Below are 17241 nucleotides of genomic sequence, written 5' to 3'. Positions count from 1 at the left end.
TTATAACAACTCTTATAACTTATATGTCAAAAATAAAAATATACAAATATTTTAAACTTTGAAAAGACATAAATTTTTGCGTAAAATAAAAAGCAAAACAAAACCAATGATATTTTGAAACTAACAAGTTTCGGTTATTTTGAAGATGGGTTATTTTAGAATAACTCGTAGTTTCCGTTATATAAACACGTATACCACAAAAAAAGTTCGAGATGTGGAGACTTTGGTTGATGTACATTATATAATTAATTTTTTTTTAAATAGTTAAACTTACGCAGACTTTTAGTTACGAAAGTTCAACTGTATAACACAAAAATATTTAAATAGGGGTCACAGTATAACACTCCAAAAATAAGGGCTGACCTCTGCAGGAGCTTTTTGGAGATGCTGGAGCAGCTTTCGCGTTGCCAACTACAGGGAAAAGTTCACAGCGCCAATTCTTCCCCGAAAGCTCCGGCTTCAGTTGAACCCCTGTGAGAAAGCTCCGCCGGAAAACCCACCCCCATTTCACCGAGCACTCGCCCTCATCGTGGTGTGTGTTGGCATGCCGCTCTCCCCAAAGCACACACACAACTCGCTCCGCTCTTCATTTTTTTTGTGACACAAAGAGGAGTGTCAGGCAGCATAAATTTCAGCATACAAAATTCCACACACTCGCAACGCGTCGCAGATACTTTTCGGCAAAGTTTTCCGCAGGAGAAAGCCAGTGTAAATACTTGGAAAACCCCCGATCAGAATGGCCAACAGTTCCTCTTAGTTTCTAGCCGATTGGTGTAAATAAATTGGCGTTCGTCTGGCGGTAAATGATAGTGTATATTGTGTTTGTGTCTGTGCTTTTCCACGATGGGCCAAATGCGCCCAAGTGGTCAAATGAGATAAATCAAACAAGTTTCTTTTGGGGGCGAAAAAGAAGCGGCGGCCACCCGAAAATCGCCACGGGAAGGGAAATAAAACAAGAATCCGGCTATCATAAATAAAACATAAATTATGTTTCGCTGCCAGTTGGCGGCAACAAAAATAAAATGATCAAAAAAAAAAAGAAAGGAAAATGTGAACCAAGCGGATATATTTTGATTTTTTTTTATAAATAGAAAAATCAATTTCGCACGCGAAGAGAGAGCCGAAACTCTCACCCACACACATGCACACTTGCTCTCTCTGGCTCGCTCTCACTCTCTCTCTCTCTCTTTTGGCGCGCGCCTGTCTGTGTCCGTCTTCCCCCAAAAGTGGCGCCTGTGTGTGTGTGAGCTACGCGTCGGTGTCTATTAGAATATCCAGTGAGCGAAAGAGCGAGCCAGCGAGCGGCCGAGTGCTCTCACTCTTTCAGCGAATAATTGAATATAATTCAAGTGTTTTTGTTGCACACTATTTGTTGTGCTTATTATTGTTATTATTTGTTTAAATTACCAACGACAACATAAACAACAAAACGTGCGCGTTTCTAACTAACTTGGCCGCCTTTCAAAGGCAGGTTTATCTCAATCAACACAACATAGTAAAAGGTTCTCCTTGTTCTCCATCCTGGAGAGCGAATCGCGGAGTGTGCTGCAGCCCTGGTCAGAAGAACCCTTTTATGGGTTTGTCCTGTTTACAAATTGTAGCTGCAAATTGAGTTTATAGCACGGCCGAAACAAGTGGTTGAGTGCCAGCCAGGGACCCACTTAATTTCCGTTTCGGTCCCCAAAATACAGAAGTCAAATAAATACAGAAAACGATATTACAGTGGAGCATCTATAAGTGAAAAAAAAACCAAATATATAAACAAGAACTATAAACTTTCCTAACATTATAAAAGCAAAATAACAAATATTCCAGTTCCATATAAATAAGAAAAACTGTTTCTTTATAAGTCATTAAGACAGTTTTTACAATTATCATATTTCATTGCCTACTTTTAGGAACTTTTCCAATAGTTTTCCAAAAAAAAATATTTCCAAATTGAATTTTTATATAACTAACTTTTTAAATAAAACCGGATATGTTTTTTGACGATTATTGAAAACATTTTAAATTTTAAAAGAACGAAACAATTTTTAAAAAATTGTAAGGCCTGAAAAAATGTTCTACGAATTTTGTAATATTTTTTATTAAACAGGTGTTTTGATCACCTTGATATTTACCATAAGTCTTGCTTTAACACAAAGGTATTTCCTTTGACTTAGCCAAGTTGGCCTGTAATTGGTTTCAACTGGAAATAGGTGGCTGGCTGAGTGGGTGGCTTGGGTGGTATTCTTTATTTTCCCTGAGAAAAACTCACGCACAAAACGTATTTCCCCCCGAGGAGCATTTGTTGCTGCCGCCTGAATCTTTCGAAATTGACAGCGGCAACAGCAACATCCAAAGCAACAACATCAAATCAAATAAATTAAATTTACACACATAGTTAAATTAGTGAAAATTGAATAAAACAGAAGGAAGAATAGACGACAAACGTAAATAAAAGACAGCCAGAAAGAGAGGTGCAGAGTGACGTGCGGCAGACAGAGCGCGAGAGCAACGTGTCGAGCAACAAATTAATAATAAAAAAAAAAACTCAAAAAAAGAAACACAAATTGAAAACAACAACAAAAGGCAGAAGCAGCAGCGATTCTGGATTTCTAGAGGCAGCGGCACATTCAAAAGATGGGCTGTGGACAGAGCAAGATACATTTGTATCCCAGGAAATCGAAGAGTAAAGCGAACGGCAAGAAAGGAGGACATGGTGAGTACGCAAAAAGGGAGTATCTTCTTTGGGGGCTAAAATTTTAAGATCCATATGTGGTGCACAGAAAAAAGTTATCCAAAGATTACCTATGAAACCACAGGTTACCAATCAATAGATTCCATACAACGGCAAATTAGATCATATTTTTAGTTGATTATAAGATTATTTAAAAAGCATATCTTTTGATATAAGTATTTAATATTCCATTGGTATCATAACATTATTTTTTTAGCCATCAAATAATAGATCGATTATCAACCAATCTATATTATTTATTTTTGAGAGCTATTCAAATTCTAATTTCTTGTTCTCTACCTATAGATATTTCGTGATTCTTTTTTGCGTGTTAAATATTGATATTGTTTTGATAATTTTTAATACCCCCATCATTTGGATAGAAAAGTATGCAAGCGATCTACAGAAATATCAACATTTTCATCTCTGTGGGAAAAGGGAAATGGGGGAAATGTCGAGGAAAAAGTATTGCCTCGCACAACAAAAGCTTACACGCATGACGACATCAATTTGCCTCCGGCAGTGTGCATGTGTGTGTGTGCGTGTTTCTGTGTGTGTGTGAGCCACCTGTTTCCACACAATGAGGACATCATTGATTAATATGTCACCAGCAGTGAAAAAACAGAGGCGAAAGGAGGGTCTGAAAGGAGAAGCCCAGTTTTAAGGCCATGCATTCACCAAAGTAATAATAAAGGCCTACATTTTAAAGCCCAGAGAATTGTCTATATATAAACCAAAAACACACACACACACACACACACACGAACTCACCAACACCAGCGTGTGTTTGCTCTTAAGTTTATAAAAATGTAAAAACCTAGCCTACATGGCGAACTTTCGACTATGCCCTATGGCCCAACCCTCTCTTTTGTGGCCGTCGTTGTGTGCGTGTTTCTTGTTTTTTTCTTTGTTTTTCTGTGTGTATAATTAACTGCTAAAAAGGCAACTTGTTGTTGCATTGGGCGCCGCCCCCGAGGCCCTCAAATTGTGTGTTTGTGTGTGTGTGTGTGCCAAAAGGGTTAAAGCTAAAAAAGTATAGCATACACAAAGGCGCCATTGTGCCATAAACGACCCAAATATTTCGGAGACGCCTAGGCTTTACTCACGGTCCCAGATTAATTATTCATAATACACGGCTCTCTTTGAATTTGCATTAAAATGCATAACGGTTTTTAATTAAATTTATGGGTAGCAAGGCCACTTCAAAGAAAGGCCCAAGGAAATATTAAGTATACGCAGGTCAGGCCGAACGTTGCGGATGATGGATTAGCAAAGGAAGAACTAAGAAGTAAATAAAGGGTGTTGAAAGAAGCTATTATTATTATTTCCAGAGAAATAGAAGACTTTTATTTAAAAAAACCTTTATTTTTAGGACTGAAACAAAGTTAAATTAGTTATTACCTTAAAGCCTAGTGTTTTTTCATTTTTCCGAGTGTCCCCACATTCCCACATATATGTCATAGTATAATTTCTACAAGTGTTTTCTAAGCATCAAAGAAGTTGCCCCACTTGGCTTATTGCAAAACTTTTGCCACCCTGTGGCACTCGCGAAATTGCCCACTCATCTTGACTAATGCTCGAAACTCTCCTTTGGCATTATCCATTTGTTTGGCAGCCGACTCGGATGCCGAAACGGACGAGGACGAAGGCCACATCGAGGATGCCGAGAAGGCACAGCAGCGCGACCGCGAGAAGCACGACGAGAGCGAGGAGCTAAGCAATAAGGACATCCAGGACAGCGACGAGGACGTGGCCGTCTCCCTGCTGCGCGCCAAGAACCTATCGCTGCTCCAAAGCCAGTAAGTCATCCCCCCCGCCCATCTAACCGAAAATAAACACCTCACTTTTCCAGGGAAATATCATCTAGCCAACAGAACTTCTTCCGCATGCTGGACAAGAAGATCGACGAGGTGAGAGTCTAGTTAAAAATAAGAAAACACCTGGTACTAAGCGATCTAAATAAATATGGGGGATTTCCAATATTTATGGTCGATAAGCGTTTAAACTATTAAGTGTTTTCCAGCACATTGGTTTATAGGACAGCAAGAAATATTTGTTTGCCTGTTTCCATAAACACAGAACTTCTAAAATAAGGAAATCCAAATATTGTTAGTTTCTTCTTCTGCCATATAATTCCACAAATTTATGGTTTAAGCATTAAAATATATTTATAAAACCTATTAAAATGAATAGGAACTCAAAAAAATCCTATGCAAAGCCTTTGTTGATTTTTAAAATAGGAAAACACTCCATTAATCTTATGCTGAACGAGTAAATTGTTTTAAATAGTCTTAATATTGATATGCAATAGGCTGTTTTACGATAATAAGCAAATGGCTCGCTGCCCAATGGTCAAATATATAAATGTACTAAGTATTTGGTTGCGCTAATTTGGAACAGCCAAACAATCGGTTTTATGGCCTTTAATTTGTTTTTTTTCCGAACAACATGTGAGGAACCATTAAATTTCGCTTGTTACTTGAAAATAAGAGATCAAAGAGATGTGAAAAGTACATGGAGGAAAACGAAGAAAAATTAATAGGATGTTTTGAATGATTTTATTATATTTAAGTTTAGGTAAAAGATCAGTCATATCATTTTATAGGGAACAAACTTAAATGTTACATAAACAAATATATAATTTTATAAATTAAATGTAATATTTTTTCATAAGCGTATTTCGATCTTTATTTTTTCTCTGTGTGTTTCGGAATAATATTGTGATAACCTCTAAGTGTTTCTGGTTTCTGCATCTGGCTAAACTCATCTGCTCTTTCAGGGTCCCGACTACGACTCGGCCAGCGAGACGGAGATCGCCCTGGAGGAGGCCCGACTGAACGCCCTGCGTCAACACTGGGAGTCCGCCAGCATCACGGCCTCCATTTGCTCCTCGGCCAGCCGCTCGCTGCAGACGACGCCCATCCGCCAGGTGCAGGTGCCGCTCAAGCAGCCTCCCCGCGGTGCCGGCCTGCTGCTCCAGCCTTCCAGCGCGGCGACGGTCACCGCCTCCTCCTCGACGATAGTCACGCTGCCCACGACGGAGTATCTACCTCAGCATGTGCTGGCAGGGCGGCAGCAGCAACAGGCGGCGGTGCTCTACCAGCAGCAGCAGCAGCAGCAACTAATCCTGCTGCCCCAGTTGGATCCTAATGTTGTCAACACGTCCACGGCGGCAGCAGCGGCACAGCTCGTCCAGTTGCAGCAGCAACATCACCAGCAGCAGCAGCAGCAGCAGCAACAGCAACTCAGTCAGCAGCAACAGCAGCTCTACCAGCAGCAACAGCAATATCTGCTGTCCCTTCCCGCCGGAGCCAAGCCGCAGAGCGTGAGTCCAAAGCGCCTGATCTATGGCAGCACCGCTGCAGCCGGTCCACCGGGCAGTACCGCCTGTCCGCCGTCGGCACCGCCTCCTTCCGTTCAGTATATTGCCACCGGGTCGAGCGGTGGCTTCCTCAATGGCGCCGGCGCCATTTCCGGAATCGCAGCGGGTCGAGGGCCCCTGCAGCTGGCCTACTACGGTGCCGCCCCCCCGAGCACTGCCCCCCCGACGGCGACGGCCCTCTCCAACGCCCCCGAAACGTACGAACCGCCAACCGCTCCACACAGCCAAATGCAGCAGCAACAGCCACCGCCTCCTCCGCCGGGCGCCTATTACGGCGAGATGATGCACGGCACACAGGTGAGCTATCCGTAAACTCTGTCACCCATGACAATGTCATTATGACAAAGTCAACCATGACTATATTATGAGTATGTCGCCATCACGTAAATTGGTTTCTAAGAATAAGAATGTCACTCTATGACAAGATCACACGTGAAACTGTCACTTATGACAATGTCAGCCATGACAATGTAAGACGTGACACATCAAAATATGTCACAATCATTTAAAGCCCGAGGCGTTCATCGCCGTCCAGAAATAAATGAACCGCGAATTCTTTAGACGTGAGGAACTCGCAACCGGTCCAAGCTAAATTTGTTTTCTTTAATGTAGTAATTTTTTAAGAACCATGTAAATGTAAAGTGCGAAATCAACATCCTTCAAAGAATTACTTGTTTAAAAATTTCTGATTCAAGAGCATAATTTCTTTAAAAATAGTAGTTGCATTGTATATACCCAACACAATTTATAAACCAAGATAGGTAACATGCAATATGAAGTCAAAGAACGTTGGTTTTTCAAATTTTAATAGGTTTTCATTAGATTGGTTTTCAGACAAAAAATATAATCTATAAAATATATAAACCTACTTATTCCGTTTATTTTCAGCCCGCTCCGGCGGCGGAATATAAGTTCCCGCCCGCCATCAGCGTGCAGCGATTGGCGCCGCAAGTGCAGCGGCAACTGCGTGAGACGCAGGAACTCATAAAAGACTCGTGCCCGCAGCTGTATGCGGCCGGATATGGCAGCCCTGGACCACCGATACGCAACCCCAGCAGGAACCCCACTAGAACTAGACCCACCCTGGAGACCCAGTTCTCGCAGGAACTCTCGTGATATCTATATATGTAAACAGCCAGCAGACGGAGGATGCACCCACGTTCAGACACACAGTTGGAAGAAACTGCAGCCAAAGATGAAAGCTAAAATTAACCAAGATTATAAAAACGAACCCCAAGAAAAGCCAAAAAGCAAAAAAAAAAATCGAACAAAATCAATTAAGAAATTGTAAAACTGCACTCAATGTTTCAGAACCTCAGAACCCCCGGCGGGCAGATCGAGCCCCCTATATGCGTACTACTTACAACAAACAAGATGAGCAACTACTAAACCTATGCGGAGCAACAAATAAAGCATTAAACTACAAAAATATTCAAGAGGCAGCCAAAGAACCGATGAGATGAGAGTACGAGTAGGATAGGGATTGTAGCGAGTTGGATCAGAAAGCGCAAGGTACATAGATTTAGGATCGAGTATAGCGTTATAAAGCGATATATATGCAAATGCCACAAAGAGGATGCGGAGGAGGAGTCTAGATCCCGAACAAAGCAAACACAAATCATACAAAGTAAATAATATAAAAGTGTAACAAACAAATGACTTCTACATTCTCACGCAATTTTGTTAGTCATAAATCTCATGGTGTAATTTTTTAACAAATATTTTCCGTCAAATTCTCGAAATGGTGTAACGTTGAATATGGAGACGATAGAATGTTCGTTGGATATGCAATTAACGGATGAAGCTGTCTAGTAATATTTGTATAATTTAGTTCTATTTATTATTATGATAATTTTGGATGTATGATAGTTTTTCTTATATGGAAATATATATATATATTTAAAAATGGAAAATAAAAGCAAATCAATTAAGTTTAAAAACTCGCCGTCTTGTTTTCCACGCGGAAATAATTAAGTCCAGGCAGTTGAACTTCTAATTAATTCCTTTATTTATATCTTGTTATCAATTCATACTTATGGGCTCACATAAAATGGAATTACATTTTATTTCTGAAAGTATTTAGACGTTCTGTTTTATTTGTATGTTTAATTTTGTTACTGTGTGAAAAGTATCCAGCTAAGCAATTCATTAGACTAGTCACATAATATGGTTTAAGATGACATAATAATACGCATTTGATTCTAAGAAATTGACATTGTTTCTTATGTGTACGTGTGTGTCCGATAGTGTGAAAGGTGTGCGCGGAAGTGTTTTTCCCTTCTAGTGTTTCCTAGTAATCCGATTGTATCTAATCTCTTTTGGCTTGGGTTTGGTTGGAGCATTGCAAACATTTCTTTTGCAGTGTATGAATTATAGGTACAATATTCGAGAATTGTATAAAGAAATCAAATACGCCCAGGGCTGTGGAAATATAAATGCCAACAACATCGATGATCGGCACTCGAATGCCCTAACAATTTGACTAAACCAAAAGCTTATCAACTAAATTGGGGTTTTTTATGGGGGGAAACGAAGAGATTTATCAAATTAAAAGCGTATTTGATTCCAGATTAAACCATATTATATAGCTACGACGTGGGCGGAGGAGATCTACACGAAACGTACATCCACGACGCTCATCTAACATCTTCCCTATGAAGTCCCTGGACTTGTAATCGTGGCTCGTGTACATTTATACGGGTGGGTGTATGGATGTGCGTGTAATGTTCGTGTGGGGAAAGGAAATTACAGTAGAGCAGGTTCTACAATTTGGTAGCCTCTTTTGAACTATAGAGCCTCTAGTTCTGCACGGGCAGCGGGGGCGGCGGATAGGCAAATATATCGCCGCCGTTCGCCATCATATAGGGAGCCGCCTGCGTGGGCACTGCATACTGGGCGCGGTAAGAGTTGGCCACCGCCGTTGCTCCTCCGTTCAGCGACACGGTTGCCATGCTGGAGGACATCGACGAGTACTGGCCGTATGCCTGTGGTGTCTGCTGCTGTTGCTGCTGGGGTGTCTGCAACTGTTGCTGCTGGGCTGCCGCTGCCGCCTGCTGCTGGTTCATCGGTGGCGGGGGCATGTTGGCGAAGTTCATGTTGTATGGCGAGAAACGAGATCGCTTCTGATCGACCCCGTAGTTGGCCGCTGCCATCGCCGCCTGAACGGAGGCATCGGGCAGCAGGTGTTGCTGCTGGGCAGCCTGTGCCTGAGCCTGTGCCTGTGCCTGCTGCTGCTGTTGTTGCTGCTGATGCTGCGCCTGTGGCGGCACAGATCCCGGAGCGTTCTGTGCTTTGTTGGGCTCGAAACAAGCGGCATTGGGATTGAAGCGTGAGAAGGGCACACCGCCGCCCTGCTGTTGCTGCTGGCCCTGGTAGCCACCGCCTCCCTGGCCGCGGTATCCTCCCTGACCGCCCTGGTTTGGCGGCGAGGTGCGTGGCTTCTGGTCGAAACGTGGTGGTCCACCAGCTGCGCCACCGTTGAAAGCATTGCGATTCATGTTGCCTCCGGGACCGTTGTTATTGCGATAGTTGTTGCCGCCGTTGTAGCTACCACCCATCTGCTGGTTGCGACCCTGGTAGCCATTGCCGCCGCGATAGCCGCCACCCATGCCGCCGCCGCGCTTGTTGTAGCCCCCGCTCATGGCCATGTTCATCAGTTTGGGGTTGATGGTCTGTTGGGGGAGGGAAACAAATGCGTAAGTACATGAAAGTATTTAATAAAGTAACTCAACTACTTTTCCTGTTCCTTAACTTTAACAAAACAACTTGCCCTCGGGAAATTTGGTATTTAAAATTGTATAATTGTTCTTTTGGTATACCAATTTTAAGTATCTTGGAATTTCACTCTAGCTTTGGTAAAATCATTTTAGGTAGTTAATGTATTTCAGAATTCCGATCCCTAGGCTATTATTAATTAATATCGGACATAAACTGAATAAACGGTAGTAACTTAGAAGTATTCCTATATTACTTTACAATTTCCTTTTAAAATGTATTGTAGAAAGTTACATATTTTACATTTAATGGGCTACAAACATTTTAAGTAGTTAAGGTAATTGAGAACTCCGATCCCTAGGATATATAGACCCAAAGATAACTCACCTGGTTGGCCTCGCGCAGCACTTGGATCAGATCATTGGCCTTGTTGGCGTTGGAGTGCGTGAACAAGGTGTAGGCGGTGCCGGTGTTATTGGAGCGTCCGGTGCGTCCAATGCGATGCACGTAGTCCTCAGAGTTCGAAGGATAATCATAGTTGATCACAAACTTGACATCGTCAACGTCTGTTTGATTTCATTTATATTTTTCATTTCGAATTTGAAAATTGAAGAAGTGTGAAAAGAAGCGTTAAAAATATCCAATCGAATCAATACGTCCAAAATAGGAATCTTTCTCAATACTCAAGAAACTATTCAACAAAAACGAAAACTTATTTGTGTGTGTGTGTGTAGGTTTATGTTAGTGTGTCCGTGTCTGTCTTGGTGTGTGTGTTAGTGTGGTGGTGTTGGTTTCGGTGCGATCATTTGTTTTGGGTACATTTGTTAATAGAACTTAAAATATACTTGATCGAATCGTTGAATGGATTTTGTCGGTTGGTATTTCAGTTTAAATTTCATTTGGTATGTTTTGTACTTTGAACAAAAATTTCGCCATCAATACTATTAGCGTATATTAATAACTATACATCTTTGGCAAATAGATATATGTTTTTTCTATACTGCAGAAATGTGGACCTCGACCTTTTCTTCTCATCATACTTTCATATCTTATATTCTTTTCAATACACAAATCGTAATATAAATGTTTAAGCTTAATGCATACAAGAGACGGCTTGATTAAAATTAATATTATAAATAGGTAATATAAAAGTAAATGAATGATCAAAGCTTATGATAGAGGGTGCTGGTCTCTCGAAGGTAAATATGGTTAGATACTTCGATGGTAAGGAGGGAGGAAGGGGTGCGGACATATTGCTATGATTAGGAAGAAGTAAATTAGCCTAGTACTTACCCCGACGATCTAGGGTTAGAATGGATTAGAGTTAGGCTTACGCGCAAGAGTCCCTGGAGATCCTGTCCTCGCAAGTGGGTCGTGATGAGGGAGATCCCACGGATCTCAGCAATGCTAGAAACTTATAACTCAACCCTCAACTTGTATATATAGCTTTTATCTTTAACTGCTTTGTGTATATAACTTTTTAACATTAAACTTTAAACTTTTTTTGTTCTTGTTTTGCCATTTGAAAAATCGAAGTCCATTTCATATAAGGTGCTGATGATATTTTTGTTCACACACAAATTTAGGTTTTATACATAGAGTAAGGAGCGACGTAATATAGTATAAGATACTTTATGATACATAAATAAGCTACAGAAAATTATCATCAGTCAACAAATTCTTGGTCCGCAAAATGTGGCAATTACTCAACACATTAGTTACTTCATATTATTCTATTAACTAAAAAAAAAATTAAAAAATACATATAGTTTTAAGGCATTGTTTAATCGGTTCGCCTTAGATTAAGTGGTTATTTTTTTAGGGTGCACTGAGATTATTTACTTTTGATTCTTTTAGATTATTTTGCTGGGCCATTGACTCCTTGACTGACAGTAAGTTGCTTTATACGGTAAGGTTACTCAAAATGTGATTGACGAGACACAACTAAAAACTATGAGCAAGAGAGCAACAAACAAACTAAAGGTAAACAACATCATATAACCAGCAATGCATGGAGAACAAACACATTCCCCTCATTATTTGAGACCACACCATTTCTTCGTACTCAGAGAATAATTCAGCAGAAACTAAAGGGATCGAGAGGAACTTAGCGGTCCACCAGGAATCGAACCACTCGAAAATCATTGAACTAAGGCCCAAACGTTCCCGAAAAATTAAAAATAGGAGATCTTCGGCTGGTATGAGTTCGAACATGCAAAATTATTAACAATCGGTCCTTTTCCGGTTTTCACTTTCACTAAATTACACAGTTTGATAGATGTTAGCTAGTGAAAAGCCCAGTAAATTTCGCTTAGCTGCCCACCATGAAATATCATAATTTTTAACTGAATGTCCTGGAATTGAAATAAGTTTAGAATATTTAAGAAAAAACTGTGAAGCCAAAATACAGCCAGGCGAAATGTACTGGAAGAGCTTTTTTACAAAACATATTTAGATTAATGTAATATAAACAAAAAAAAATTCTTCAACCATGATTATTTACACGCTGAAAATGAATATTAAACCGCAGAACGATTCCGCTTATGAAGCCCCCAGAATCATTCCGCTACCACGGAATAGTTCGATTTCGTTTTGAGCTCAAATCGAGAATGAAATGTGAAATCCGGAACTGACTCAAACCAAAAAAACCTCCAAAGTTCTGGAAACAGAGCGGAAGGAAGAGCGAAGAGGCTGGGCGGTGTTGGCCGATTCATCGCTGACGGATCGCTGAGACCAGACGAACCAGGAAGGCGTCGACGACGAATCACAAAATAATGAATGAAACCCCACGGGATGCTGATTGATCCACAGGCAACAATTGCTTGGTTACGGAGAGAAAAAACGGAAGGTGGCCCCTTTGGAGGCCCACAAAGGCTACGTTTACTCACCGAGTCCGCGGGCAGCCACATCGGTGGCCACCAGGATCGAGTGCCGGCCATTGCGGAAGCTCGAGAGCACAAAGTCGCGCTCCTGCTGCGACTTATCGCCGTGAATGGCGCAAGCGCGCCAGCCCTGACGGGATATATTGCGCGTGATCTCGTCCACACGCTTCTTGGTCTCGACGAAGATGATCGTCTTGGTCTCGTTCTCCGCCGAGATGTCCGTCAGCAACTTGATCAGCTTCATCAGCTTCTCGTTCTCATCGCACACGTCCACGATCTGAAGGATGTTGTGGTTGGCGCTCAGCGACAGCGACCCAATGTTCACCTGAATATAGTTATTTAGGAACTCCTCGGCCAGCTGGCGCACCTCCTTGGGCCAGGTGGCGGACCACATCAGAACCTGACGGTCCGGACGAATCTGTTGCATGATCTTCCTGATCTGGGGCTCGAAGCCCATGTCCAGCATACGATCGGCCTCGTCGAGCACCAGATAGGTGCATCTCTTCAGCGAGGTGGTGCCGCGCTCGAGGAAATCGATCAGTCGACCAGGTGTCGCGATCACAATCTCCACTCCGCGCTCCAAATCCCGCGCCTGCTGACCCTTGGGTGCTCCGCCAAAGATGCACGTGTTGCGCACATGCGTATTGCTGCCAAACTCGATGGCCACCTGCTGAATCTGCTGGGCCAACTCCCTAGTGGGAGCCAGCACCAGGGCGATGGGTCCATCACCACGCTCCAGGCGTGGCTGGTTATTGATGTGCACCACCGCCGGCAGGACGTAGGCCAGGGTCTTGCCCGATCCGGTCTGGGCCACGCCCACCAAATCCCGTCCGCTCAAAGCGATGGGCCAACCCTGTGCCTGAATGGCCGTTGGCTTGGCGAAACCCTGCTTGCGGATCTCGTTCATTACATAGTCGGGGAAGCCGCCCTCCTCGAACTCAATACTGGGTGTGGGTACCTGGTCGCCCTTGATGGTGATCTCATTGCTGGTGAGGAAGGTCTCTGTCTCCCCAGGAGTGCGTGCCAGCACCGAGTCGCAGGGCTTGTAGAAGTTCTTGCGGAATGGCGTGAGGTTGACCTCGGACCACACGATCTTGGGCAAGTGGGCGCCATGGTTGGAAGTGCGCTGACCGCCGTTCTGGCCGCCGAATCCTTCTTGGCCGCGGGGTCCTCCGGGTCCCATGCCAGGACCGCCGCCGTTCATGCGACGCTGTCCCCCATTGGCGGGTCCGTGCCCATTGAATCCCGGATAGGGGGCAGAGCGATTGCGCTGGAACATGCCCGCTCCGCCGGGTCCGCCACCGGGAGCTCCTCCGCCCATGCGATTTGGCACCATGCCACCGGCTAGACCGCCGCCTGCTGCTCCACCACCACCGCCGTAGGCGTTAACCTGTCCGTTGTACCTGCAACGAGCGTTTTGTTCCATGAAATTAGAATTTTGAGCCTTTCGATGCGTAGCCAAAATGTTGAAATTTACACCAAGCGATCTTTTTTTATGTAATTTTCATTTTTTACTGCCATTTTGAATTTATTGATTTTCGACACTCGACCCCAGGCCGCATGGTCAACTGGATTTCAGACCAAAAATGGGCTTTGCCCGTTTCGATGAGTGCGTTTGAACTTACATGTTCATTTCTGGTGTGCTGAAAGTGGTAAGATATCTGGCCAAATTATAGTTTTTCGGGCACTTTTTCAATTTTTCACTCCACAATTTTTTTCAGCTCCTACGTCGTCAAATAAAATTAGCAGTGTGACCGCACAGTGGGTCATCAAATAATACCGTTCGGTATATACCATTATACCGTTTTTATGTATTCAATTATACCGAAAAATACGTAAAGGTGGGTGTCTCCAAAAGGTTGCCGACTCTAGCGGTAATGGTACACCTCACAAACCTGCTGCCCGACGAGCCCCAAGTGAGTATTTCTACGTCAAATCCACAGGTGCGATCCCATAATCTGCATTCATTCAACTCCACGTAGTCACCATAATTGAGATTTTGAATTTCAATGCTAGGGCTGCCGAAGCCATCGTTACGTGGAAATGTGACCGTACGCCGCACCATTGAATATGGTCACCCAAAAACACCTAGGACTGCACTCATCTCTAACGTTTTTGCATTTATTTTAATTTTTAAACCATAAACAATGCGCACTAGCTACAAGAAGAACAGACCCTTCGATTTCAAGCTAATAGACCTAGTGGAACCAAATCCGGTGCTTTACAAAAGGTCCGGGCTCTCGAACTACGATGCCATGAAGGCTAAGACGGACGTTTGGGCGCGGATAGCCGAGAGGATGGGTTGTGATGGTAAGTAGTTCCAGAATTTCATTATTTTGACTCTTATAAAGTAATACCATCTGTAGTGGACTTCTGTCTGATGCGCTGGAACAACCTGCACTACCAGTTTCGCAAAGAGTTCCGACGGGCGGACACCAGCGGCTCCACCTGGCCGTACTTGGAGCGCCTTCGCTTTCTGGCTGAGAACCAGCCGCCATCGAAAAACAAAAGCAAACCCAAGGCTAGGGACTCCCCCGGCAAACAGGAGGAGACCATTCAGGAAGAGACCCCTATGCAGTTCCTGTGGGAGACCTACGAAAACGGTGACGTCCCTCAACAGTCCAGCACTTTTATAATCGAGGAGGTCATCGAGGAGCCCAGCGAACAGATCATTCAGGAGGAGATCATCTACGAAGAACAGGAACCAGCGGAGATACTCTCTCCCAGAAGCAGCTTCCTCCAGATGGACCAAGTCCTGGCCCAACTCAAGGAGCCCCAGCGAAAAAGGGCAGAGCGAAGGATCACAGCATTCCTGCTCAAGTGTCAGCTGCGCGCCTTGAGTAATCAGTCCGTAGAGGACCTAATCGTATAGCTCTTACTTTACATACTCTCAACTTTATTAAAAAACAGAAAAAACTTAGATTACACCTTGCACTTGTCCAGATCCAGCCAGGCCACCTTGGACTTTATAATGAACTGATCGCGCGGCAAACTGTCGAGCATGGCGGCTTGCTGGCGTACGTACTTCACCAGCCGCTCAATCTGCGCGTAGTCATCGCATTTCATCTCAAAGAAGCGGCGCCACAGAGCGCAGGCCAGGACCCGATCGTCGGACATGATGCCCTCGTCGTAGGCGATGAGAGCCGCTTGGAACTGCTCCGATAACGTCTCAATTTGCTGACGGGTGCGCGAGGGATTGTGGGCCTGTTCGGGGATGACAAAGGTTGAGATATTAGTATTACATTAAAAACGTAAAGATAAGCTAAACTAAATACCATTTAAGATATGTTCTTATACACTGTGGGGAAATAAGAAAAAAATAAATTCTGAACCGGAGAATATCTTTTGGGATTTAAAAAAGGAAGATTAGAGGGTCATATTTCATTCCATTCATGACTGAAACCAATATTAACTAAACTACAGATTCTAAATGGGTCCAGTACTAAGTTCTAAACTGAAGTTCAAGTAATGGAAGCTCTATCCCAGTAAGATTTACTAAATCTAAACCTACTCCCAGCTTTTTGGCGCGTGTGTTGACATCTCCCCACATGGCCTCCACGATGCAGTTCCGCAGGAAGCGTCCGTCCTCGCCCGTCTCGGAACCCTCGGCCATGGAGCGCATCAGCAGCAGCCAGACGTGCAGTTCGGTGACCAAAAACCAAGAGTTGAAAGTGTTTGGCAGATTGAAGTCGCGGAAGAAGGCCACATAGTTGATCTTATCGGCCACGCTTTCGTACAACAGATGACTGGTGACCTTAAGGCGCTGAAAATGGATAACTTTTACAAACTTGATCTACATTTAAGTCAAATATAGTAACCATACCGCCTTCGTATTCGGTGTGAAGCCCACTTTGGTGAGCACTCTCTTCAGAATTCCGCCTTCTGTGGGTGTCCCAGTGCCGGGTTTGGTTTTATTCGGACTATCAACCACGCCGGTGGATGAACACATGCGACAGGATTGCTCAAATACACCTAATATCGCTGGAGTCTGTTTATATGGCTGTTGTGTCACCTAAATAATGGAAAATTTAAAATTTGTACACCCGTTTATATAAGAGTTGCAGGCGGTGCATTCCATCGGTTGTTTTGCCAATAAATGGAATGTTTTAATGGGATGAATCCTACCCATGGTGTCCTCGCAATGCCACTGGCCAGCCTGGCAACTGCACGAGTGCACTGCATTTTAAAAAATGGTCTAAATTCACTAAAACAAAATCGTTAAAATAAAAAACCAATTGCACGCGACAACAGTCCAAAACAGCTGATCCCAACAGGGCTGCCAACTCGGGTGTTAGGTTAACACTGTTAACTGATTAACATTGGAAATAAAATATGTTGGTAAAAATTACTGTTAGGGGAATTTATATAAATAAAATGTGATTTTCTAGAGGTAGCTTTATTTTTAAGAAAATTAAAACATTTATCGCCTCATTGTAATTTATTTTTAATTCAGAAATTTAGCAAAATGTTAAAGAGGAGATCTAATGTGACCGCATTTTGAGCTGGGTCCTTCATAACAGCAAGCAACGGTCTTACTTCCAATC

The 17241-nt window shown here is 43.2% G+C and overlaps 4 protein-coding genes across 7 annotated transcripts; 2 read left to right on the top strand and 2 right to left on the bottom strand.

The window, feature by feature from the left end:
- The first annotated feature begins 612 nt into the window (after positions 1-612).
- On the top strand, positions 613-7364 carry LOC119555061 (hormone receptor 4). 4 transcript variants are annotated; one of them, XM_037866264.1, is made up of 6 exons: positions 613-799; positions 2384-2701; positions 4335-4518; positions 4587-4629; positions 5499-6398; positions 6990-7364. In XM_037866264.1, exons 2-6 carry the CDS (start codon positions 2623-2625, stop codon positions 7215-7217), a joined length of 1434 nt encoding a protein of 477 aa, XP_037722192.1. In that variant the 5' UTR covers positions 613-799; positions 2384-2622; the 3' UTR covers positions 7218-7364. The 4 variants fall into 4 exon arrangements, with proteins under 4 accessions (XP_037722192.1, XP_037722191.1, XP_037722189.1 ...); XM_037866263.1 differs by having other exon boundaries at positions 616-799; positions 2412-2701; positions 4572-4629; XM_037866261.1 differs by having other exon boundaries at positions 616-799; positions 4572-4629.
- An 812-nt stretch (positions 7365-8176) lies between these two features.
- LOC119555060 (ATP-dependent RNA helicase dbp2) lies at positions 8177-14481 on the bottom strand. The gene is made up of 4 exons (XM_037866259.1): positions 14323-14481; positions 12704-14100; positions 10203-10381; positions 8177-9772 (listed from the first exon to the last, which is right to left on the bottom strand). Exons 1-4 carry the CDS (start codon positions 14328-14330, stop codon positions 8900-8902), a joined length of 2457 nt encoding a protein of 818 aa, XP_037722187.1. The 5' UTR covers positions 14331-14481; the 3' UTR covers positions 8177-8899.
- A 224-nt stretch (positions 14482-14705) lies between these two features.
- LOC119555063 lies at positions 14706-15617 on the top strand. Its single transcript, XM_037866266.1, has 2 exons — positions 14706-15007; positions 15064-15617. The coding sequence occupies exons 1-2, from the start codon at positions 14845-14847 to the stop codon at positions 15567-15569; spliced, it is 669 nt and encodes a 222-aa protein (XP_037722194.1). The 5' UTR covers positions 14706-14844; the 3' UTR covers positions 15570-15617.
- On the bottom strand, positions 15573-16963 carry LOC119555062 (ubiquinol-cytochrome-c reductase complex assembly factor 1). The gene is made up of 4 exons (XM_037866265.1): positions 16823-16963; positions 16521-16709; positions 16209-16460; positions 15573-15901 (listed from the first exon to the last, which is right to left on the bottom strand). Exons 1-4 carry the CDS (start codon positions 16877-16879, stop codon positions 15620-15622), a joined length of 780 nt encoding a protein of 259 aa, XP_037722193.1. The 5' UTR covers positions 16880-16963; the 3' UTR covers positions 15573-15619.
- Positions 16964-17241: the final 278 nt, after the last annotated feature.

Source organism: Drosophila subpulchrella, chromosome 3L (genome assembly GCF_014743375.2).
Source record: "Drosophila subpulchrella strain 33 F10 #4 breed RU33 chromosome 3L, RU_Dsub_v1.1 Primary Assembly, whole genome shotgun sequence".
In the NCBI taxonomy this organism is placed as follows: Eukaryota; Metazoa; Arthropoda; class Insecta; order Diptera; family Drosophilidae; genus Drosophila; species Drosophila subpulchrella.
The sequence above is the reverse complement of the archived record's forward strand: the minus strand, read 5'-3'. Positions and strand labels throughout refer to the sequence as shown.

Bases quoted from the DNA above. Each gene is read 5' to 3' on its own strand.
- LOC119555060 (XM_037866259.1), bottom strand. The intron at 10,382-12,703 runs GTGAGTAAACGT...GAAATCAAACAG, and splicing joins TGTGGCTGCCCGCGGACTCG to ACGTTGACGATGTCAAGTTT. The intron at 9,773-10,202 runs GTGAGTTATCTT...CTCCCCCAACAG, and splicing joins TGCTGCGCGAGGCCAACCAG to ACCATCAACCCCAAACTGAT.
- LOC119555063 (XM_037866266.1), top strand. From the start codon at position 14,845: ATGCGCACTAGCTACAAGAAGAACAGACCCTTCGATTTCAAGCTAATA. The intron at 15,008-15,063 runs GTAAGTAGTTCC...TACCATCTGTAG, and splicing joins CGAGAGGATGGGTTGTGATG to TGGACTTCTGTCTGATGCGC.
- LOC119555061 (XM_037866263.1), top strand. From the start codon at position 2,623: ATGGGCTGTGGACAGAGCAAGATACATTTGTATCCCAGGAAATCGAAG. The intron at 2,702-4,334 runs GTGAGTACGCAA...TTTGTTTGGCAG, and splicing joins CGGCAAGAAAGGAGGACATG to CCGACTCGGATGCCGAAACG. The intron at 4,519-4,571 runs GTAAGTCATCCC...TCACTTTTCCAG, and splicing joins CTATCGCTGCTCCAAAGCCA to GGAAATATCATCTAGCCAAC.
- LOC119555062 (XM_037866265.1), bottom strand. From the start codon at position 16,879: ATGCAGTGCACTCGTGCAGTTGCCAGGCTGGCCAGTGGCATTGCGAGG. The intron at 16,710-16,822 runs GTAGGATTCATC...TCCATTATTTAG, and splicing joins GCATTGCGAGGACACCATGG to GTGACACAACAGCCATATAA. The intron at 16,461-16,520 runs GTATGGTTACTA...ATCCATTTTCAG, and splicing joins TCACACCGAATACGAAGGCG to CGCCTTAAGGTCACCAGTCA.